The 24,105-nt window shown below is 41.4% G+C and overlaps 1 protein-coding gene across 2 annotated transcripts; it reads left to right on the forward strand.

Annotated features, from left to right (window-relative positions):
- The first annotated feature begins 7,983 nt into the window (after positions 1-7,983).
- Positions 7,984-13,697, forward strand: LOC147861103 (ribose-phosphate pyrophosphokinase 4-like). 2 transcript variants are annotated; one of them, XM_087323782.1, is made up of 7 exons: positions 8,014-8,465; positions 9,135-9,450; positions 9,647-9,742; positions 10,184-10,252; positions 12,870-12,998; positions 13,158-13,251; positions 13,343-13,697. In XM_087323782.1, the coding sequence occupies exons 1-7, from the start codon at positions 8,266-8,268 to the stop codon at positions 13,471-13,473; spliced, it is 1,035 nt and encodes a 344-aa protein (XP_087179908.1). In that variant the 5' UTR covers positions 8,014-8,265; the 3' UTR covers positions 13,474-13,697. The 2 variants fall into 2 exon arrangements, 1 of the variants encoding a protein (XP_087179908.1); XR_015530142.1 differs by lacking the exons at positions 13,158-13,251; positions 13,343-13,697 and having other exon boundaries at positions 7,984-8,465; positions 10,174-10,252; positions 12,870-12,930.
- The last annotated feature ends 10,408 nt before the right edge of the window (positions 13,698-24,105 follow it).

The raw sequence follows: 24,105 nt of genomic DNA on the forward strand, positions 1-24,105 counted from the left end.
CACCCATATTTGTATTGGCTAGGAGGATGATAATGTATTTGTTGTTTTGGAGGCTTTTAAGGGCCCTAGAGAGGTGGTATGAGATTCCAGTGTTTTTGGGTGTAGTGTTGTGTACTATTTGGTTAAGGATGTGTTGTTGTTTTTCTATGATGGAGACTAGGGGTGGATATTCTATGGGTGGCATCCAACTAGGGTTAGGTAGTTTGAAAGGGCTGAGAGGAAGTGAAATTGTATCTCTAAAAAACTTCTTAGCTTGAGTGATCTACAGAGGTGGGTGAATTCTTTTAGGATATTGTCGGGGGAGGGAGGTGGGGACGTACTTCAGGCCTAGGCTGAGCAATTGCGTTTCATTTTTAGTGAGGCTATGTTTAGAGAGGTTTTGGATTTTACTAAGAATTACTTGTGTACTAGTAAAAGGTTTCCAAAAGTTGGTTCTAGGTTTTTTATTTCGAGATTTGGGGTGTGGAAGGAAGGGAAATAGTTTCTGTTTACTACCAAACCACATACACGTGTCTTGGATGGAGGGGGATCTATTAAGTAGGTAGAATAAATGCTTACTAGGGTATATGGCATGTCTAAACCGTTTGTTAACGCGTTTAGCACACTTGGCTAACCGCTTTTTGGTCTACTAGTTTGTGGGTCTCCTAGTGGTTTTGGGGGAGACAAGGTTTTGATGTATTTTTATAGTGTTTATAATTTTTATGTGAGGGAGTGTTAGAATAAAAATGGGGGGTTTTTGTGCTAGGAAGAAAGGGGAGGGGGGTTGATTGTAATATGGAGAATGTGTGGGGGGGATATGAGTGGAATAAGGAGGATGTGTTGGGGGGGAATGATAAGTATAATGGGAGTGATGTGGGTGAATTAAAGGGGTAGGAGTAGGGTAAGGATTTGAAAAACGTTGGGGAAGGGCATTATGAAAATTAGATGATAATAGGGGAGGGGTAGAGTGATAATGAGAAGAAATTTGTGGGGGGTTTGAACGAAATTCTTCAAAATAAGGGGGGCGGTTAGAGTAAGAATTAGATAAAAAAGGGGAGGTGGTATCTATGTAATATTTAGAAAGTAAAAAGGGGGTAGGAGGAGGAGGATGGGGGAATGAGTGAGAGAAAGAGAGAGGAGGGAAGGAGAAGGAAGAGGGGGGAGTTGTTTGTACAAAGAGGCTGCGTGGGGAAGATTAGGGTTACGTAGGTGAGAGACATTGTGTTCTTCATAATATATGTGTGGGGTTGGGAGGAGAGGCGGCATGTATCCATGCCGATTGCCTTGTGCAAGCCTGTGCATCACGCTATGGGGGGGTTTTAGAGCTATAGGCCGGTTGTCATACACAGTCCCAAGGCTTACATCGGAGGGGTAGAACGGATATGTATGATGGTTTTCGTTTCCAGAGATGTGGTCGTTACCATGTCGAAGATGGAGCGGTGGCCAGGCCTGTAATTGTGGATGATGTTGGTCGTGGCAGAGTTCGTTGTTACTTACATCGAAGGGGGATAATGGGTATGTATGATGGTTTCCGTTTCTAGAGATGTGGTCGTTACGAGGTCAAAGATGGAGTGGCGGCCCCACCTGTAATCATAGTATGAACCATACATGCATTCGCATTCGCGTAAGAAAAACACCCTCAAAGAATGATAAATACCATACATTTGGATTAACTATTTATTATGAGGAAAATAAGCCTAAAAAATGGAAAAAACACAAAAAACACAAGAATGTTTGAATAACATTCGCATTCGTTTTCCAACGTAGGAAAATGAATGTTATGCTAGACGAACATGAATTTTACGTACTATGCCTGTAATTGTGGATGATGTTGGTCGTGGCAGAGTTCGTTGTTAGTGGGTGGCTGGTTCCTGTCAAATGTTGGTGGCGGGCATGATATGTATGGTGCTGAAATATGTGAATTCCACACATATAGTGGATGGTGTCCGGCGCTGACTATGGTAAAAGGATGTGAGGGAAGTTTATTTGGTTTATAAAGTGTGATCCCCGAGCCAAATGGCGGATGAAGTTCTTACTAACTTCATTTGTGGTTATGTTGCAGGTAAATTGGGGGAGGGAGTGATGGTTGGTTGGTCACAATAAAAAGGGACTTAGACAATAAAATGGGAACATTAAAAGAGGGACTTGACACTAATAAATTTTTATAATAAATATAAAAGTATTTGTTTTATTTTTAATAAATAAATAAAATAAAATAAAGGTTCATTAATTCCTCAATTTTTCTTCTCCCAAAATTTATGGATATTTTTATCTGACATTAAAAATGGGACTTCACAATGCACACTAATCATATTACTATAATAAATATAAAAATATTTGTTTAATTAATTAATTAATTAAATTTAATTAAGGTTCCTAAACTCTCCCCTTTTTTATTTGACACTATAAAAGAGAGTTAATACTAATCATATTTTTATAATCTATTAATGAATTATTGTTCTTGGTTTAGTGAAGTAAATTTATTTATTTATTTAAAATTAATTAATTAATTTTTTGTATATTTATTTTGCAAAATGAATGGTTTTATAATATTGTGAAGTGCTCTGAATAATAGAATAACAAAATAATCCCTTTCTATTAAGTTAGAGTTACATCTTATAAGCATGTAGCGTGGCGGGTGATTTCCAACTCCAATCGGTTATGGGTAGCTGCCCTAATTATGGGGAGTTGGCCAAGCCCTAATTTAGGTGTGGTCAATGTGACCCTGGTTAGGTGGGGCCTTGGTTAAGGTTCGTAGTAATACCACAATTCCCCCTTGTAAAAAAAGAAGTTATTGTACGATCGGAGCGAGGCGGGGCGTGCGCGGCGGTTCTAGGCGGAGGGACGACATGGGCGTCGGTGTGGGCGGTGGTAGCTGATGGAAGGGCTTCATGCGCGACGGAGTAGGCAGGTAGTGCTGCGTATCTGCGTTTGAACTTCGACGGGACCGATCCATTGGTGCATGAGCGACTCGTTCATGTCGTGATGACGGATGGGGAAATAGACGAGGACTTTGTTGTCGACGTGGTATTGATGGTCAGCGCGGCCTGCGTCGTGTTGGTGTTTTTGGCGGACCTGTGCTTGGTGGAGGTTGTTCGCAATGGCTTTGCGGAGGAGGGGTTGGAGTTATTGCAGGTGGGACCACCAGGACACTACGTCTGAGTGGAGTGGTGTGGTCGGTTGTGGGACTGCCGCTTTAGTGGGTAAGTGCATGTCTTTGACGTAGAGGGCTCGGAAGGGGCTAATGTGGGTGGAGGCTTGCACAGTTGTGTTGTAGGCATCTGTAATGAAGGGCAAGATACGATCCCAGGTCGAGTGTAGAGGATTGATGTAGGCTGAGATTTCCTGCTTTAAGGTTTGGTTTGGGCGCTTCGTCAATCCATTCGTCTAGGGGTGGTAGGGTGACGTAAATAATTGTTCGATTCTTAATTGTGCAAAAATGAGACGTAGGCGCTCGTTGTTGAATTGGGGTCCCCGATCAAACAAGATTTGGAGTGGGCAGCTGTGGGGAAAGATAATTTTCTCTAGTTGTTTGGTGGCGATGGTCATAGCCTTCGCATATGGGATAGCAGTTGGATTGGCCCAACGTGTCAAGTACTCGGTTATTACGAGAAGGAACTTGTTCCTTTCTTGTGACTCGGGGAAGGGGCCCAAAATGTCCCATCCGACGATTTCAAATGTAGGTTGAACCTGTATCGGATGTAAGAGGCCTTGAGCCACTTGAGGTGATTTGATGGCCTGACATGACTTGCATGCTTTGATGTAGGAGGCGACCTCATGCCGTAGCCTCGGCCAGTAGAAGCTGCAACAGATTTTGTCTAGCACCTTGTAGAAACCCAAGTGGCCGGACAAGAGGTGCTCGTGGAAAAAACGAAGGTAAGACAAGCACAATTGCTAATGCACATAGACTCGGGGTTCCTTGCCTTTCTGGCAAAAAAGCAAGATATTATCCCGGATCATGAATTGCTTGGTGAGGAATGATGTGGGCTCGGCTCATAGGCGGTGGTAGATGTCTTGGATCTTTTTGTCGTGTTGTTGCATGCTCGCCATCTGGGATGAGGATACAGGGAAATCGGTTGTGGAGGAGGCGACCTGGTTAACCTGAAGTGATATGCGAAATAATCCATTGGAGACGATGTTCTAGGGATCGCAACAATACTACAGAGTGAACGTGTAATCCTGCAGTGCCAAAGCCCAACAGAGTAACCAACCTGATGGGTGAGCCTTTCGTATGAGGGAGAGTAATGGTTGATAGTCGGTTTCGATTGATGTGTGTGATTCATGCAGGTAAGGGTGGAAATGGTGGAATGCCCAGATGATTGCAAGTAGCTCTTTTTTGGTTGTCGAGTAATTCTTCTCAGCTTTGGTAAGTGACCAACTTATGTAGGCAATCGGGTTTAGTTGGTCGTTGTCATCGATTTGTAGCAGGACCGTGTCGAGGCCGATGTTGGAGGCATCCGTCTGCAGATGGAAAGGCTTCGTGAAGTTAGGGTGTGCCAATATGTTAGAGGCTTGGAGTGTTCGCTTGAGCTGTAGGAAGCTGGATTCGCAAGCGTTGGTCCATAGAAAAGATGCGTCTTTTTGCAAGAGTTTGCATAGTGGGGGTTGACAGGCTGGCTAGCTGTGGGATGAAGTGGAGAGAGAGCGTGAGGAGGTCGAGGAAACGTTGAAGCTGCTTGACTGTGGTGGGGCATGGGAATTTTTGGATTGCTTGCGTCTTCTCAGGGTCCATTTGTATTCCAACGGAGGAGATGACATACCTGAGGAAGAGGAGGTGCGTACTACCCCAACGACACTTCTTCCATTGCAATTGCAATCGATAGCGCTGAACACAAGTTAGGATCTCTTGAAGGACTTGGAGGTGTTCCGCCCAAGTGCTTGTATGTATCAGAATATCGTCTAGATAGACAATGACAACATGACGGGTGATGAGATCGTCAAAGATGGCATTCGCCATTCGCATGCTCCTGACGTCGGATAGGCCAAAGGGCATCTGTGTGAACTGAAAGATGCCTTTCTTGGTGTGGAATGCAGTTTTGTGGGCGTCTTCGGGGTTCATGGGGATTTGCCAGTATCCCGAGGCCAAATCAAGGGAGGAGAAGTACTTTGATTTGCCGAGTTGGTCGAGGAGGTCGTCGATACAAGGGAGAGGATACCGGACATGGGTAATGACGTGGTTCAGTTGTTGGAAGTCAACATAGAAACAGTAAGATCTGTCCCTTTTCTTTACCATGTGTGACTCCGAGAACCACTCGCTCTTGGAGGGTGTGAAGATTCCTTGTTGCAACATAGTTTTGACGGTATTGTCGATGCGCTGGTGGTTGAGAGGGGGGTTGCTATGTTACGGGCATGACCATATAATATCCCGTGGCGAGAATTTACCATAGTATTCTATACATATGGATAAAGTGTGAGGGTTAAACGAGAGTGTAAAGAAGGGGAGGATTACTTTTAATGCTCAGGATTGAGACAACCCGTTAGGCCAAGTGTGAACTTGCCTGGGGGCTTAGGTTTGGCTATAAATATGATACCTAGCTACCGTCATTTGACACATTATCGACTATGTTGGGACTCTGACATTGTGGTGGGTCAACTCTTGTAGCGAGCACACTAGCACTAGGTACGACTCGATGCCACGACAGTGGTATGGGACGCCGATCGAGGCTTGAGTCCATCTCGATCCCTTCGCTCGGGGGTGGTCGGGTGGATCAACACCCTTCTTTCTCTCTCTCTCCTTTCTTATTTTATATAAATTATATCCTTGTCTCATGCCTACATTAGTAGCTACGCTCTAACAACACTGATGGGGCGGGCGTTTCCTATAGGGATAGTGTGGTGGATCGGAAAACAAATCGAGGGAGGTTGTGTAGGTGGTGTAGACAGCGAGGGAAAGGTAGATAGGAGCCGTCAGATGTCGTGGAGACGCTCTGTCGTTGATACCAGGCATTATGCGTTGTTGATGTGGGTGTATCTCGTAGGTTGGTGAAGAGCGCGATTGGAAGGTGATTTGGGAGGATTAGCTGCTGCGAGGAGAAATCGAGACGAGCCCGGCTATTGAGAAACCAATCGCAACCGAGAGCGATTGGGAACAGTTGTCATGGGAGGACGTAGAAACAGTGTTGGATCTGGGCAGAACTGATGGTGAGCATGCACGTGACTTGTGTATGTGAGTGGTACAACCATTGCTAGTCACCGAAGAGGATTTTAATGGGTGGTGCGTGGCTCGTGGGAAGTTGCAGTTGGGCTACCAAGTCTGCATTGATGGAAGAGATGTTGCTACTGGAGTTGCGGAGCACTTCTTGGTTCGTGTGCTGGAGGCAAGCGATCATGGTACATACTGGAGAAGTTGATGACGTGGAGGCGTAGATGTGCGGGGGAGGCTCTCCCTGCGAGCGAAGGGTGTTGATCCACCCGGTAGCTTAGAGCCTGCAGTGACACCGGATGAGGATGTAGTTGTTGAAGTAGAAACATTTGGGGCGTCCTTGTTTTTCTCGTTCGAGTAAGGCACGCTTGGTGCGTAATTGCGCATTCTTGACGTTGATGTCCATAGGAGTGGTGGCTGGCGTAGTGTTTACATGATCGTGACGGAGATTACCTGGTGTGTGCAGGTTGTGTGTGTTTACGGCTTCGATATGTTGGGCGGTGAGGATGGCTTCGTGTAGTGGCTTCGGGCCTTAATCGTGTACTCGGCGACGGAGGTCGTGCTGGATGTGCGGCGAGAAGAATAACAACTTCATGTCTTTTGACATGTTGGGGTCAGCCCACCGTAGGATCCACACAAACTGAACCACGAATTGGATGATGGGTTCGCGTGGTTGTTGGGTGATTGACCCGAGTTCTTATAGGGCCGTTTGACGGGAGTCCTTATGTGCGAAATTCCGAATCATGGCTGCCCGTAACAAGTCCCAATCGTTGCGTGTCTGCTCGGGTTGCTGCACATGTTGTTGCAATATTCTCGAGGAGTGTCTTCATTTCCATTGCCTTCTCGGGGTGTGGTCATTGGTGGTAACTAGCCACCATGTCGAAATGATTTGGCCAAGAGAGGATGTCCTCTGATGGTAGGCCAGAAAATGGTTTTGGGCGAACTTGGGGGTCCAGGTGATTCTGTTGTGGCTCAGATCGTGCTGAGAGAAATGATAACATGGCTTGGTTAGTGTGGTTAACCTGTAAAATAATGCTAGACATTGCATGAACCAGTTGGTCGATTGGCGATGAGTGCTGGTGTTCTTGAGTGCGGTTGTAGGAATTCTGGATTCATGGAGTTTGTGTTGTTGTTGTTGTTGTTGTTGTTGTTGTCGTGCTGCATCATGGCGTGTGTTGTTGGGGTCGCGAGTTGGGGCTGCTCTGCTCGTCTTCGCCACCAAGATGTGAAGTGCTCTGAATAATAGAATAATCTTGTCCTATTAAGTTGGAGTTACATCTTATAGGCATGTAGCGTGGAGGGTGATTTCCTGCTCCAATTGGTTATGGGTAGTTGCCCTAATTATGGGGAGTTGGCCGAGCCCTAATTTAGGTGTGGTCAATGTGACCTTGGTTAGGTGGGGCATTGGTTAAGGTCATTTCATATCACGCATGTGCCAATCTATGATTCTACGTTATGTATGTATGTATATGTATTGTATGTTATGTATGATATATGTATGTATGTATGCATATGTGTTGTATGTTATGTATTGTATCAATATGTTATATATTGTATCGGTATGTTATAGTATGTTATATATGTATACAGTATGTATATGCATTGTATGTTATGTATGTATGGATGTATATGTATTGTATGTTATGTATGATATATGTATGTATGGATGTATATGTATTGTATGTTATGTATGATATATGTATGTATGTATGCATATGTGTTGTATGTATGCATATGTGTTGTATGTTATGTATTGTATGTTATGTATGTATGGATGTATGTATGTATATGTATGGCCATGGCTCGCGGCGGGCATCTCTGTGTGCAGAAAAAGTCGTCCCATTTTTGGTTCCGCTACCCGCGAATCCGTGGGGGCAATGGCATCTTCGTTATTGCTGCCATCGCCATCGCCATGGCCATGGCCATGGCCATCTTCTTCTTCCGTCTCCTTCTGTTCTTCCTTTCTATTCTCGTCGATCCTATATCCGCTGAAAGCTTCCGCCATCGCTCCCAACTATTCCCCCTTTCAGCCCAAGCTTCCGTTAAAGCTTTCTTTGGCGCGTCGAGCAAGCCTCTCCCAGGACGACTACAGTAACGGGAGCTATTTACAGAATATCCCTACCATCACTTCCACTTCCACCACAATGCCTCTTCTTGACGGTTCCAGTATGCCTTCTTCTTCATCATCATCCGATCCATCAGATTTTACCTCTCTTTCTTGCAGACTCATCGATAAGTCTCACAAGAAGAGCGTTTGCCTCTTTTACTGCAGTGAAACTGAAGAACTTGCGCTTCGAATTGCAGCAGAATCGGATACCATAGAGCTCAAGTTCATCAATTGGGGGTAAAATTGTATTATCTTTCTCAAATTATATTTTTCTGTGTAAAGAACTATTGATTGCACAAAGTTTTCTTCATGACGTAAGTGTCAATTTCTGGGTTTAGGTCGAGAATTCTGTGTTTTTTAGCACAATTCTGTGTTTAATCTTTGTAATAAAGTTGTCGATTCTAGAAGCGTTCATTTCCTTTTGACTCCAAAGATTTAAATGGTCAGTTTCAGTGTCTCATTTTAGCATAAAATCTGCTTTTCTCATCTTGTAGGTATTTTTTGTAAAGAAAACACGTTTCTTTCCTTTGTGCTCCAACAATTCTTGCTCCGTAAAGTCTATGTTTTAGTTTCTTGAATTAGATCAAGAATTCTCTTTTTTAGCATAAGGAACTGCTTTTCTCGTGTTTTACATAAGATAAATAAACGTCCATTGTTTCCACAAACTTTTCTTTCCTTTATATTCCTCCATAAATGATTAATAAAAAAACATGCAGGATGTGTTCTTAGGACAGATTCTGATTTTGTTATGTTGTATTTAAGCTATTTATTAACTCCATGAACATTTCTTTTCTTTGTTCCCCAAGGAATTCACGTTTCATAAATGATAAATGTCAGTTTCCGCTGTTCTTAGATAATCTTTTTCTTTTCAAATTGTTCACCCCTATTTCCCCTAAACTTGCGCAGATCATTTCCTGATGGCTTTCCAAATTTGTTCATCCACAATGCACATGGTATCAGAAGCCAGCATGTCGCATTCTTGGCTTCCTTTAGCTCCCCATCAGTCATCTTTGAGCAGCTCTCTGTAATTTATGCACTGCCGAGAATGTTTGTGGCATCTTTCACCTTAGTTCTCCCTTTCTTCCCGACTGGGACCTTGGAGCGAATGGAAGATGAAGGAGACATTGCCACTGCTTTTACTCTTGCAAGGATCCTCTCCAACATTCCAATATCCAGAGGAGGTCCCACGAGCCTAGTTATCTTTGACATCCATGCTCTCCAGGTTCCTTTTTGGCCTTTCTTCTTTGTGTGTTTCTTTTTTATCACTAATGTATGAAAATGTTTTTGCATTCAACTTGAGAAATTTGTTAGTACTGTGTCTTTAGAGAGGGCCTTCATCTTTTTGGACTTTCTGTAATAATTTTAAGTTTCTCCCCTTTTATGTGAGGATAAAGTTTATGCTTGGTTTTTTTGCACAGGAGAGGTTTTATTTTGGTGACAATGTTTTGCCCTGCTTTGAGAGTGGGATTCCACTTCTGAAGCAACGGTTACGTCAGCTTGAAGATTCAATGAATGTAAGTGTTGTTGAATATGAGGATCTTGAAGTTAATTTGATTAAGCGATGTTTTTAGAGGACAGTTTGTTTTATGGTATCGTATTTTATTTCTGGTCAAGCCATCGTGAAAAATTAGATTTAACTTGAATTCGTGGTAGAACATTTCTTTATCATGTTTGCACTCTTCAAATACTTTAAAATGCATATTTTTCTACACATTTGAAAAGGATTACAAAATATGAAGTGAACCTGATTTAGTATCTGGATATTTATACTTATTGGCACATCTGTAAAGTTGCTGCATGTAGACATTATTGAAGGGAGACATGTACTCTTCCACATAAAGGATATTCAGTGTTTCTGCAGTGATTGTGAAACATATTGTTTTTTATTTATTTGGAAGGAATAACTCCGGCAAATTACTTGAAATGTTGACTCTTGCTTTGTCAGATGTATGCAGATTAGCATTGCATTTCCAGATGAAGGTTCTTGGAAACGCTTTCACAATCAGTTACAACATTTTCCCACTGTATGTGAATATTAAATATATTTGATGTTTGGGTTTAAGAAAGTTCGTTTGTGTTTTGGTTCTTTATTATGCTTTTAACATTTCGAGTATTTATGCTATAAATTAACCATTTTTTCTTGTAGTTTGAGATACTGAAATCATAGTTATTGCCTTAAAATGTAAAGTGGGAAAATCTTGGGGCAATGTGCTAATATTCCAATTATCCCAAGTTCTTATAGTGAAAATGATATTCTTTGTGGATTTCTGGAAAGCCTGCAACATTGTAACTTATACTCGCCTCATGCAGAGACTAGAAGCCCTCAGGGTCCCAATACACATGCAATGGGAAATCTATGCACTGTATGAATCAGTGTTAAGAAAAATGTGCACTCTAATTGGGTCGTGGAGGTCATGGCTAGCACCGTGAGCAAGGATGTTGATTATCTCCACTCTTTGTTCTTTATATAGATGAGATATCTAATTATATAGAAATATTTAGTGGTTCAGGAGGACCCTTAGTAGGGGTAGCCATACCAATGTTACTATATGCTGATGACATTGTGGTACTCTCCAAAAGGGCTACAAAGACATCTAAAATCATTAAAGTCATTTTGTACAGATAAAGATTTGTCAGTCAGCCTCGATAAACTGAAGGTACAGTGTTTAACACCAGGTAAACATGGGTAACAAGATCTGAACCACAATATTTCCTGGGGAGGAAAAAGGTTGCATACACCTTGATCATACACATATATGGGAGTAACATTCACAGGGCTTCGGTCCTCCAACGAGAGGTTGCATGTTGTCGTCTTTCTTGAGGATATGTAACCGTTGGGTCCCTTGAAAGAACACTACTATGGCTACCATTATACTGGTTTTTTATGAAACAAGAGGGAGATATCGTTGCCTCTTCAAACAAGGTTTTGGTTCTTAGCACAAGATAATTAGGAAGACCAACAGTGCTTGGAACTGTTCTTGCTAGAACTCAAGAGATGTATGGAGAAGTTTATGAAGGACAACAATACATCGACATATCATCAACAAAGAACAATCACAACTTTACTTCCATTACTCTTTCTCATGCTACAAGTCAATTAAGGACTACAGAAGTGGGATCTTGACTGAGATACTTGAAAGGGATTACAATAGATGAGACAGTAATAATGTGCTGTGCATGTAGACCACACTAATCTGGAACACGGCCTTGTCACTCTTGTCATTGACGAATAAAGGTCATTATCACCCAGCATAAAGTTGCTGCCCTCGCTTCAGTAGCCCATGTCTGAGCTGTTTTTGAAGGCAGAAGTTTCATTCTGAGTTCAGGATCTGAAATTCTTAGATGTCTAGATTCTTTAGTACTCTATTTTAGTCATATTTATTTTAGTTTGTTCTCAAAGGTGAGAAAACATTGTAAGAAAGAGTTCAGTCTTCTAGGACATTTTGGCCTTGTTAAGTTTCATTCTTTCTTTCTGTTGCCAACTTCATCTACACTTTGGAAATGCTTGGTAATGAAGCCAAGAACTATATAGCCTGAAAATCTCACTATGAATGTGTGAAGACCAGTTGGAGTGGGAAGCATAGCTGAGAAGTACTCATTCCAACGTATGGTTTAATGAAAGCAAGTGTGTGCCTGTTAATCAGGATACCTGCCAACCATTTTACTGTGAAGGTTGAACACCCCAACATTCGCCAGAATTTTACTTTGCAAGGCCAGTAGTGTTAACATCAGACAAAGTTTTGTGGAGCGCTATTTACAGCAACGGTATCGGCTTGTTAATGAAAGCAGCACACTGGGATCTTGCATGTACTATTTCCGGACATGGATTTCGTAGTTATATTGCAGTGAACGAATACATACCCAGGCAATGGGTGAATAGGGGGCATTATGCCATATTGTTACCCTAGGACTGATGGAGATCCAGCACACAAAGCAAACGTTTAAAAGTGTATTGCTATGAAAATGTCTCCAATTGTCAATATCATTGGAACCACTACCTTCCATATATGATATAGTGAGATTGATTATAATAATAACAATTTTAAGCATTCAGTGCGCTATCCTTGGTCCTTATGTGTTTATTCAAGTTAATGTCCCCAAACCACTGATTTCAACTGTATTAAAAAGGATTTGGGCTGCAATTGGTAGCAAAACTTATGTAGTACTTGCCTTGCCATTTTCTCACTAACCATTATCTGAATTGTCATAAGCTATAGTTGGTATACTGGTGTGTGTACCTTGGTGCCAAGAAACAATGTATACTAAGTAGCCAATAATTGGTAATTAGCTGAAGAGATTACTATTCATCCTGTGTTCAAATTTATCTGCTAAGCACCGTAGCCAGGGTGCTTAAGTGTTATGTTTGAAGATTACACCGATTTTTTGGACATTATTCCATGTATTCAACTCGATCACTTCTGGTCCAAAGAAAATGGTGATATAACCATAACATTGCTTCCTTTGTCACCAGGATCTAGTGAATGATGTTTGAGATTTCTCATATGTGATTGTATTTACTTGCTAATGTTTTGATTAAGCAGTAGTTTGTTTTCTTTGCCACGTATTCTTTTTATGAGGTTTGCTCCTTGCATGAAATTCCAGCGACTTTTTTGCATCTAAGAAGCTACATTTCTGTCTCAGATAATATGTACCAAAGTGCGTGAAGGTGATAAAAAAATTGTTCGACTTAAAGAGGGTGAGGCCACTGGGAGGCACGTAGTCATTGTTGATGATCTTGTGCAGTCAGGTGGAACTTTAATTGAGTGTCAGGTAATTTCAAATACTTCCATAATTGTCATCTATGTTTGAGAACGAAACAAAAATAATCCTTTCGACTGAATTACTCAATGTTAAAATACTAATCTTTAGAGGTTTTTGAAATAGTGGTCTCTGTTAAGTTTCCCTTTCATTTTTCTTCCTGAGGTCCAGAAAGTTCTTTTAGCGCATGGAGCTGCAAAAATAAGTGCATATACAACTCATGGTGTTTTCCCACAACGGACTTGGGAGAAATTTCTAACCAAGGGTGAGAAATATATCTCAGTGGGTCTCTCATTATTGTTGTTTGTAGTATTTGTTGTTGAACCTTTTTTCTTTCTCCCGTATATCCTGTGAAGATGGAGAACAGGGCTTCACAAATTTCTGGATTACGGATTCGTGTCCGTCAACAGTTAAAGAAGTTACAGGAAAGCCACCTTTTGAAGTTCTTAGTTTAGCAGGGTCCATCGCAGCTGCCCTTCATATTTAAATTTTAACGTCACTTATACTAGTTTGGGGGTAGGTTTTGTGATATATCTAGGTAAGTTATCAATCTCCTGGCCTAATAATTGACTTGAGCTTTTGCATCAGTTTGGCTGATTTTTTACTTAATTTTTTCTTCCGATTTTGAATAACTTCTCGAAAGATTTTTAAGACACCAATAATAAAAACGTATTCTCTTCTTGTTGGAAAAAGTTGATATTTGTTAGCACTAATCTTTATCAGTTGATGTCTACTCTTGTTTTTGGCATGACCAGTTAAAGATATATAGCTGTCTTGTTTGTTGTCCGGTCTTTGTTGATTTCTTCTCACATCTCGTGATTTTAATATCCCAACTTTAATTGCAGATGCCCACAATGCCAATATAATTACTAGTTACATGTTTGTGTAATCTAGAAATAGATCTCGTCTCTTTTGTGTTTGCAACCTAGCATTGGTCTTACCTAACATATTTTTACATGTGAGTCATTATTGCGTTGGATCTCATCATTGATGGTTATATATTCCCTCAAATTATAGATTTATTTGGGAAAATGATAAGATATACCATTATTGCATGGATGTGCAAATGAAAGCAAATGGTGCCCTTTGGATGGATTGGTGTTTAAAGGATAGTACAAGCTATCACCTAAAGCAAAAATAATGTGGAATGTGAAAATTATTGCAACTTGGTGCATTCCCATTTCCCATTTCGCGCAAAGGCATGCATATAGAGAGTCAAGGTTGGTGTGCTCCCTTTAGGTTCAATCTTAAGTAGACAAGGATTGGGGGTCAAGTACGTGCTTCTTTTGCTCCATTTCATTGGAAGACAATACATATAGGTTCATTAAATGCCCTATAGTTCATATATAACTTGGGCGTACTTATTAGAGATGTGGCAAGTATTATCCTGTTGTTATTTGATGCCACAATTGGTATTTGTTCAGTATGTTCAAATAGTCCTAATTTGTGAGTTGGATATCTAGTTCTAGTTTTTACAGCAGTGGGGATTTCAATACATTTGGATATGCATGATTCTTTCATGCATGATGAAAGGCATGGGGTGAAATGTTAATAAGTTGAAAGGAATTCTTGTGTGGAATTTTTGGTGATGTGGAGCATGTGGATGATCACTTTTTCAAAGGCATATATTCAGGTTTTATAATGTCTTCATAGGATCTCCCTCTACCTACATAGTAAAGAAGGCTAAGAAGTTGTAATGATGGGTTTTACATACAATTAATATATTTGTGCACTTTTAGAGAGAGAGAGAGAGAGTATTTGAAGGTCAAATATAACCTGTGAAACCTAAAGTATAACATTTTCACATAGTACATGTTAAAGTTAGTAGAAACTCTTGATGTTCAAGAACTTTACTAACGAATGTTGTAATCGAGATTGCATGTTGTGATTGTGAGAGAAATTTGTGCAAGGATTGGGTTTGGTCGAAGATGTGTTGAAAGTGTAATAGAATGTAATCAAAGGTGAAGCATTGTATCCAATTTTGGTACTCAAGAATCACGAACTTGTTTAGGGCAAAGTGTGGATAGTCTATTACTCTCATCACTTGTGCCCAACGCCTTCTTCCACATCGTAATAAGTGAAAGCCAAGTCCATAGACAAAATGGTTTGGGTTGCAAACAATGGGCTCTAACATGTATTGATGTGTGAGGTTTCTCTATTCAATGAAGAATATGGTTTTTTAGATAGGTGCAACATAAGTAGTATAATGTGTGAAGCAGGAACCTCTACATTTTTCCCATGTCATGATCCATTAGTGTTGCAAAAAGGATTCGTTAACAAAGGAATCTATTTATGCATCATGAAGCAAGTGTGTTGCATCTGATCTTCCAATTCATTTTTTCATTTTAACATCTCTCTCAATCAAAATTATGTGTTTTGGTTGGATGCAAGAATAGACTCCAAAAAGTTATTGGGCTCACCAATTCCAACACAACTTGAGCTTTGTCATTAAGAGGAGTTGAGTGGACATTGCCGATGGTGGAGAAAAAAACCTCTTGTGCTTTTATCACCAAAGTCATCCCCTCCTCCTGATGCTCATATCTACCAACTAGGGTCTGCCATGATAGCCAAATTATATTTCCCCACTTGATTGAGCTTTGCACCTGGCATAATTGCAACAAACGGCCAACCCCCCGCCATATTCGATGGGACATTGGCAGTCCCACAAAGCATGTCGTATTGATTCTACTACATTTGGGCACTTTACACAATTAGGAGAGCTAAGGTTCCCACGTTGCCATGCTCCCACTGGTAGTGACCCAATCTAGTTGTGAATTGGAAGAAAGGGATGGGTTTGCTTCCTTGCCCCGTGTAAGGATCACGCCATGTCCATTGCAAAGGGTCCCAACTGACCTTACATAGCCATGTGTTTTCATCAGTACATATGTGCCAATCGGCTTGTACTTTCATCGGATCAGGATATACAATCCATTTATGACCAGTATAGGCGAGTACTCGAATTGCATTATTCTGCGTTGGTGTCTCAGTGTCTCGCAATTCAGAGCCTTCGATCCTGTCTGGTGTTCCCCTACCTCTCAGGATCAAATATCCCTCCTCCTCATAGCCTATCCATTTCTCCATTGTCGTCCTTTGAGTGGTAGCTTCCCCAATCAGTAGAGCGTTAATGATTTCCGATCTCATAGTCCATCTGCCCCTGATTCCATGGAGTATGTTGGCTTGATCTTGTAGTGGCAGTGACATAAACCGTCTCCAACATTCTATACGTTTTCCTGGACCTTCTGCAATGTATCCCCATGACAATCCCTTAATTGATCCAAGTAGTTGATGAGATTCGTCCTTGATACATGGGTTCCATAGGATACGTTGATTGAGCCAGGCAAGTTCGGAACTCGGATGATCGCACTTGAGCCCTCGTCTAATGTCACACCATGCCTTCCACATGGATGCACTGAATCTATCCTCCAATTGACGGAGAAACTAGGTTTGAGATCCATGTTTAGAATCCATCCTGTTTGGGGGGCCCAATGGACCCATTTTCATGTCCTAAAGTAAGCGAAACGTAACAGCAGAAGCATTTTCCAACAGTCATTTCCTAGTTGGAGTCCTTGCACCACAAATTTGGCAAGTAAGGCTTTTGATTGTGAGAGGGGATCAATAAGACCCAATCCCCCTCTCAACTTAGGTGTTGTGAGTATAGGCCACGCCACCTTGGCGTGAGTTACATGATCTTCCTTACCAAACCAAATGTAGTTGCGTACCAGTCGTTGAATCTGAAGTATAATTTCCTTGGAGATTGTCCAACATGATAGACTGTACCATGCTATTGCGAGTAGTACCTGGTTTGCCACTATGATGCGACCCGCTAGCGATAGTTTTTTCGAACTCCAATGTATCAACTTTTGTCAAATGGAATGGATAACGGGTGCAATCATAGTCTCTGACGGTATGTTGAAACCAATTTGGAAACCCAAATATTTGGTGCTCGCTCCTTGAGTGATCCATTTGAAAGTGAGATGTGGGTGCCAAGAAGGATGTGTTTCATGAGAAAGCCATATTGCACAAGATTTGTGCCAATTGATCATGGCATTGGATCTCTTGGAGAAGACGGCTAACCCACTTTCTAGCTTTTGTAGGTTTTCCAAGTCCCCTTGTAGGTAGACCGTTGTGTCATCTGCAAATTCTATATCCAGCATGCTTTGGTGAGAATGAGGCACGGGAAGACCACGTAGGTTGAGATGCCACAAGTTGAGAAAGCAAGAGAGTGCTTCGGCGTATAATAGAAATAAGGAAGGAGCTAGTGGGCATCCCTGTCGCACATATCAGGATATTCGGAAAAAGGGGCCCCTTTCACCTGCCAATGAAACGCAATTGTTGCCATTCCTATAAAGTCCTGCAATGCCTTTGATCCACGTCTCTTGAAAGCCGAGTTTCCCCATCACACTTTCTAGAAAGTTCCAACATACTCTATCATATGCTTTCTCAAAATCTAGTAGCACCACTGCAACCTTGTTGTTGGTACGCTTGGCAAGGGCTACTATTTCCCAAAATGAGAAGAGGTTGTCTAGGATGCTCCGATTTCTAACGAAACCTATCTGGGATGGATGAATGAGTTGAGAGAGAAGTGGTGTTAAACGACGTGCCACGATTTTTGCTAGAAACTTGTTACAGACAGTGTTGAGAAGAGTTATGGGCCACCACTTGCTAATGTTGTTGGCACTCCCATCACTTTTAGGAATGAGATGTATCATCCCCTGTCCAATTTCCTCGAGCATGTTTCCAGAGGTGATGATTTCCTCATATGCCTGGAGGAGGTCTTCTTTAATAGTGTCCCAAAGGCATGTGAAAAAGTGAGGGGTGAGGCCGTCGATTCCGAGGCAACTATCTACATCCAAATCAAAGAGGGCCTCCCATATCTCAATGATTGATAGGGGACGCATGAGCCATGTATTCATTTCCTTCGTGACTTTCTCGGGTATGCTTTGGAGGATAATATCTTCTCTTATGTATTCCCATGTGGCCATAGTATCTTCGGTAAGTAGGCACTTATAGTAACTTGTGGCAAAATTCCTCATTTCGTCGCCATCCTTAGTGGTCATTCCATCCTCTCGGTTGAGGCTGCGCATCATTGTTCTAACGTGCCTAGGCCTTTGGAGTGGAAGAATTCCTTCGTGGTTTTGTCCCCTACTCAAATCCATCGCGCCATGCTTCCATGAAACTCCATGTCATATATTTCCTTTTCCGCCATGCCGAGTTCATGTTTGGCCATGACAACTTGTCCTGCGATCCAACTACATGACGGGTATCTTTGTTGGAGTCGTTGTAAGGCTATTAGTCCCCGTTTTGTCCTCTGTCACTTTTCCTGAGCATCCTTGCTTCTGGTCTTGACAATCTCATGTAGGAGAGTTGAAACTCTTGTTAATTTAGCTAGAAGTTTGTCAAATGCTAATGAGTCATTGATGGGTAATGACCATTGGTTGAAGAGTTGTTCCTTCACCTCTATAACTGTGTAAATAGTGTGTGGGATGCGAGGCTGGAATGGGCCCCATTTTCGGTGCAATTGAAAATGACCAACGACCGGGTAATGGTCAGAGAAATTCATGCCTGGAGTTATGCGACACCACCCTCCCTTCGCTTCTAGAGCCTCACCCACATCAATGCGGTCAATACGAGATAGGGTGGGTCCGCTATTCCGCCCGTCTGATCGACAGAATAAGAGAGAGTCCCTTTTTTGTTGGAAGTTGTTAGAGTGCCAGATGTCTCGCAGGTTAAGGTGTACACATAACTTCTCCCATTGTTTACATTCCCTTCCTTGTAGATCTATGGGGTTGTTGGAGCTATCGTGAATGGATTCGATCATATTCAAATCCCCTCCAATGCACCACTCTTTCGCATCCGCTACTTGTAGGCGGATGCGTTCCCAGAATGTTTCCCTTTCTGTTCTGTTATTTGGAGCATAAACATTCATGAAATTCCAGCATTGCCCTTTGATGGCAACATGCAAAAATGTGCCCTACCAAGTATAAGCGATTCCTGGTGTATTAAGCCTTGGGCTAGATGTTCCCGAATCAAAGTGCAGATACCACTATGATTTCCATCCTCCCCTATTGTTGGCTCCCAAATTGTTCGCCATGATCTTGGTAGAAAGTCTCCAACTTCCTTTGACTACGTGCTATCGAGGTGGTGTTCCTGCAACATGATGATGTCAACAACACTCCCTAATAAATATTCCTCAAGATCCCTTCTCAGTTTCCATATGTTTTGTTGGTCTAGTCGACTTCTGAGCCCTTGCACATTCCATGTTACAATCTTCATACTCATGGAATGGGTTGGGAGATTGCCAGTTGTTCCTAGTGCTTTGCACAACAGGTCATGAATGGGGAGCACTCACCATTTAGACATCCAGTCATTTCCAGGGATGGAATGCTAGTCCAAATCCAAGAGTGGAGTTTGTGGGCTATCCGGTGAGCTTCAATAGTCCGCTAGCATTAGTTCTTTAGCCTGTCCGCTAGCATTAGTTCCTCGTCCAACATCATACCCAAGGAGTTTCCAATAATAGGAAGTAACATGTTGTATTCTAAGGATAATCTCAGAAACAACATTGTTACCTTTTTCATGGAATCATCATGTTGCGCGGCTTTCTTTGGGTTAAAACCATGTGTCCATTTACTCATGAATAACCATGTGTTTCGGACCTGGCAGGGAGATATTGCTATGAGGTTCGTTGTGGAATCCTTGTCCTCTAGTATGATTTGATAGGAACCTTTACCAAGCGGTTCGACTTCTTTTATACCACCTATTTGTGAATGAAATTTAGCTTGCAGCATATCTCGCAACAATCCTCTGTTTGGTCGTGATCCCATCAAACGGCATATGACCACTATTTGCTCAAGGCGCTCTATCTCTTGCTCAAGCAGAAGCATTTCTTCGTTGTTGAAAATAATCTCAACAGGACCCCCGCTATTAGAGTTGTTTTTATCTTGCATTTTTCTGTTATTGATCGAGGGGCTTGTTTGTGCTATGTGTTCAATAGTGGCGATGTTCGAAGTTTCCATGACTGACAGAGTCTTCCAATGTGTTTGGCGGGGGGGGGGGGGGGCGGGGGGCAGTAGGCGAAATCTCTCTCTCTCTCTCTCTCTCTCTCTCTCTCTCTCTCTCTCTCTCTCTCTCTCCTTGGGGGGGGTAGTAGTCGGACTTGTAGTTTTTGGTTTACAAGGGTGGGGGCCCGACTACTCGAACTGTGGTTGGGGTGTGGGGTCCCACTTTTATTTTTATTTTTTTTGGGGGGGGGCTTTTTCCTTTGGTTGGTCCCATTGTATGAAATTTTGGGGCACTTTTTGAACTGTATGAATGAATTAGTTTCAAGCCTCTGCTCCGATGCTCCTCCGCTTCATTGGAAGCATTTTCATTAAATATATAGTTATTGAGGAAAGGTTATTGGACATATTTCGTAGCATCATTTGAAAGCTCTAAGAGGTCTTCTACGCATACTCGTATCTTTTGACCATTTTTTTATGTCAACTACCCACCCAAACATATGATAGGATTTTGCTCTTGTGCTTTTTTTGTAGTTTATATCTAACATTCCAAGCAAGATTTGGTTTGAATGGTGAACAATGTGATCGTACCAAGTTTTATGGAAGCAATGGTTCAAATAATGGACAATGTGATGGGCTCTAACATATCTTGTTGTGTACATTTTCCTCCTTTAATAGGATTTTGTAATTAGGTGCAACATATATAGTTTGAAACTTTTAAGTGTGAAATATAAGCCTCCATGTTTGGCTTATCTTGTGATATATTGGTGTTGCAAAAAGCCCTCATTAACAAATGAATCTATTGATGCATCATGAAGCAAGTGTGACGTAACCCATTTTTCAAACCATGTTTTTATATCATGTATCTTTTTTATGTTCTTTTGGGTTTTTGTGTATTTCCTATGCAATTCTTTGAAGTCGATGTAAGGAACTTTCTTGAACCTTAATAATGTACCCCACAACACATTTCATGGCCATGGTCTCAATGGGAAGTGATCTTCGCCTCAAGAAGTAGAAACTTTACAAGAGAATGCCTTTGAATGTTTTTAAACTCTTTCCAAGAAGACTTCGGGATGTTATTGCCCTATTGTAAATCATTTTTAAGGACCCATTGAACTTTTTCACCATTGCAAATGTTCTCCAAGTGCATAATAAGCTTTTTCCCACCTCTAAGTTACTATGATTTGGGGGAATTTCAAGGCTAAGGTATTTAAAGTTTTCCATGGTTTCAAGTGCTCATTATTGTACATAATGCATGATTTATCCTTACTTGGGTTCTTCACAATCATGATTCATAATCTCAGATTTAGAGCTATCAACACTTAAAATACATGCAAAACTCTTCCATTGACCACATAAGCTTTAATGCATCTTTTAGTAGTTGCAAAAGCACCACATTATTTGTAGACAATAGAAATATGATAACAAACATTCCCAATGACAACTTCTTCAATGCCTTTTTACTTCACAAATTTGACAACCATTTGTTCTAATCCAACAAAACTATGTATGTATAGAGGAAACAGAGTTTGTGAGAATGTGCATCCTTCCTTGCTTAGCACCAATAATGTTATTAGAAACATGGAAAATTCCACCATATAACCTTTCCGAAAATTGCAAGCCAATATTCATTTAGTACCCTAAAGATTAACATAGATTGCAATCTTGCAAGAACATGACTACTACCAAGCCAATGTGCCTTTTAACTGCAATTTCCATGAGACTTCTGCATTGCGCACTAAGTATACTCATCACCACTTTGTGGTCCTTGGCTGTTGAATTAATCCACTCACCAAATTACCATCAAGATCATGCCCACTCCAAAAATGAAAATGAAAGTTCATTCTCGGGTCTTGGCGAAAGGTCAAAACAAATTGGATTTGTGCTCCCCACTTGATTGTATCCAAAAGAGTTAAAGAGGTGATTAAGGAATACATCATTAATGGACAAAAGTACCAAGCCTTTTGAAGATGGGAAAGATAATTATGGTAACACTTACTGCAATGACACATTGGTACTCCATCATTGTTAACAAGACATGGAATCAAGAAGAATGATGAAATATTATGATCCAAAGTTACTAAGACTTTGATTGATATGCATAACATCGACAATGCGATTAGAATGAGCGCATCCATCGATGATTATGATAGGCATGCAGGAACTGTTAATGTTATATTGATTATGATAGGGAGGCAGGAATTGTTAATGACTAAGTAAGTTAGGGTTTAGGAGTATTGAAGATCATTTTAGGATAGTTGGAAGGATGATCACACCATGAAATAAAATGAAAACCATGGTGACAAAGTGGTAAGACAGAGAAAGAATGGGTGTCTACTAGAGGCAGAGAGATCCATGAGCAATATTGAGACCAAAGGAATCATGATTAAGTTTGGGTAAATTACAAAATTTGAGAGATATTATGCCAAACTGGTATTTGGATATATTATGTCAAATGGTATCAGCAGGGATTTTAATCATGGTGTGTGCCATGTCAATTCAATTGGGGGGATTGGGGAATTGATTAGAATGATGAATCATGGAGATTAATCAGCATGCAGTGTGGAGGTGATTGATGGAAATGGAGGGTTAGGGATTGTGGAAGTAGATTGCAACATAAACTGTAGATTTGAGGAGGGGAAATGGTGATTCGGAGGACATGGCGAGACGCTACGCGAGCGAGAAGAAGAACTCGAATGAGTAGCAGGAAGAGGATCGGTAGGAGGATGGGAATTGGTGGTGGTTTTGATGAATTGGATGCACCTGGCAATGTCGTCGGGATGGCAGTTATGATCCATGGTAGGAAGAAGAAGATGGCTGTTTGTACTCTTCTGTTCATGGTGATGGTGATGGCGATGGTGGTGCATTAGGTTAAAGAGATGGATATGGTGGTCCAAGGGGAACAGACACTGCATACTGCCAAACAGATGGGCATGCCTCCTTGGATCAACACTGCTCTTGGTCTTTGTCTTCTTCAGAGAGGAGGAGGAGGAGGAGTGAAGCAAGGTATGCCATGTCTTCTTCACCTTCTTGATCAATCTCACCACACCAAGCCTTTTGAAGACATTACCACCATTTGAATTGTCTGCAGAAGAAGAAGAAGAAGAAGATGATGATGATGATGATGAAACCTTGCCTCCTCCTTTTCTTGAAGAACTGCTACTCTTTGATTTTGCCATCTCCTGTGTCTGTTCTGTTTCACTTCATCTTCTGTGGCATGCTTTGGTGACCCAAGCACAGCCCAAGAACAAGATTTTCCTGAAGAAAAGGCCATGGATTTATCATCTTCTGCTCTGCTCTGTTCTGTTCTGTTCTGTTCTGTTCTGTTTGTGGGCAGTTTGGCTTCTTGGGCCACACTTTCTCTCTAAGGTCATGGGTTCAAATCCTGCTATGAACACCTCTCTCTCCAAGGTCATGGGTTCAAATCCTGCTATGAACACCTTCCATGCTTTGATAATTAATTTATAGATTACATATGTTATGTGTTTGTGCAAGAATCCGTCCTCTTGAAACTAGTTTGTTTGTTTTTTTCTTCTTGGGCCACACATTTCTAAGGTCATGGGTTCAAATCCTGCCTTGAACATCTTCCATGCTTTGATGATTTTGTAGATTACATATGTTGTGTGTTTGTGTAAGAATCCATCCTCTTGAAACTAGTTTGTTTGTTTTTTCACACTTTAGTGTGTTTCCTTGTTACATAGTTCTAGCCATCACCATGCTTCCTTTCTTTCTAATGCTTCTTCTGGTAGTAGTACTGCAATTTCGAGTAGCTCAACTTAGGCCAAAACCCGTAAGAAAAGGGATGAAATGGGGAAAGCCCCCCCTGTAAAACAGGTAGCCTTGTTATCTGTACCAGAAGCCAGAACAACTGATTGCCGGTTGGAAGAACTTGTCCTCTACTTCCAATGTTCGGTTATGCCATGAATGAGTCAATGTGCACACGCACGCACACACACTCACTCACCCACCAGAATAAATAGCTTTGGATACTTGCCAACATTCTTCCCCAATGTTATTGGAAACTTCATCATACACATTATTATTTTTTGTCGTTGTTTTATTATCAACTTTGAATTCTTTAGGGATATTCTTGTCCATTTCTCTCTACATGCAAGCTCGGATGA

Source organism: Azolla caroliniana, unplaced genomic scaffold (assembly GCF_043228905.1).
Source record: "Azolla caroliniana isolate FFs.n. ecotype wild unplaced genomic scaffold, voAzoCaro1.0.p SCAF_8, whole genome shotgun sequence".
NCBI lineage: Eukaryota > Viridiplantae > Streptophyta > Polypodiopsida > Salviniales > Salviniaceae > Azolla > Azolla caroliniana.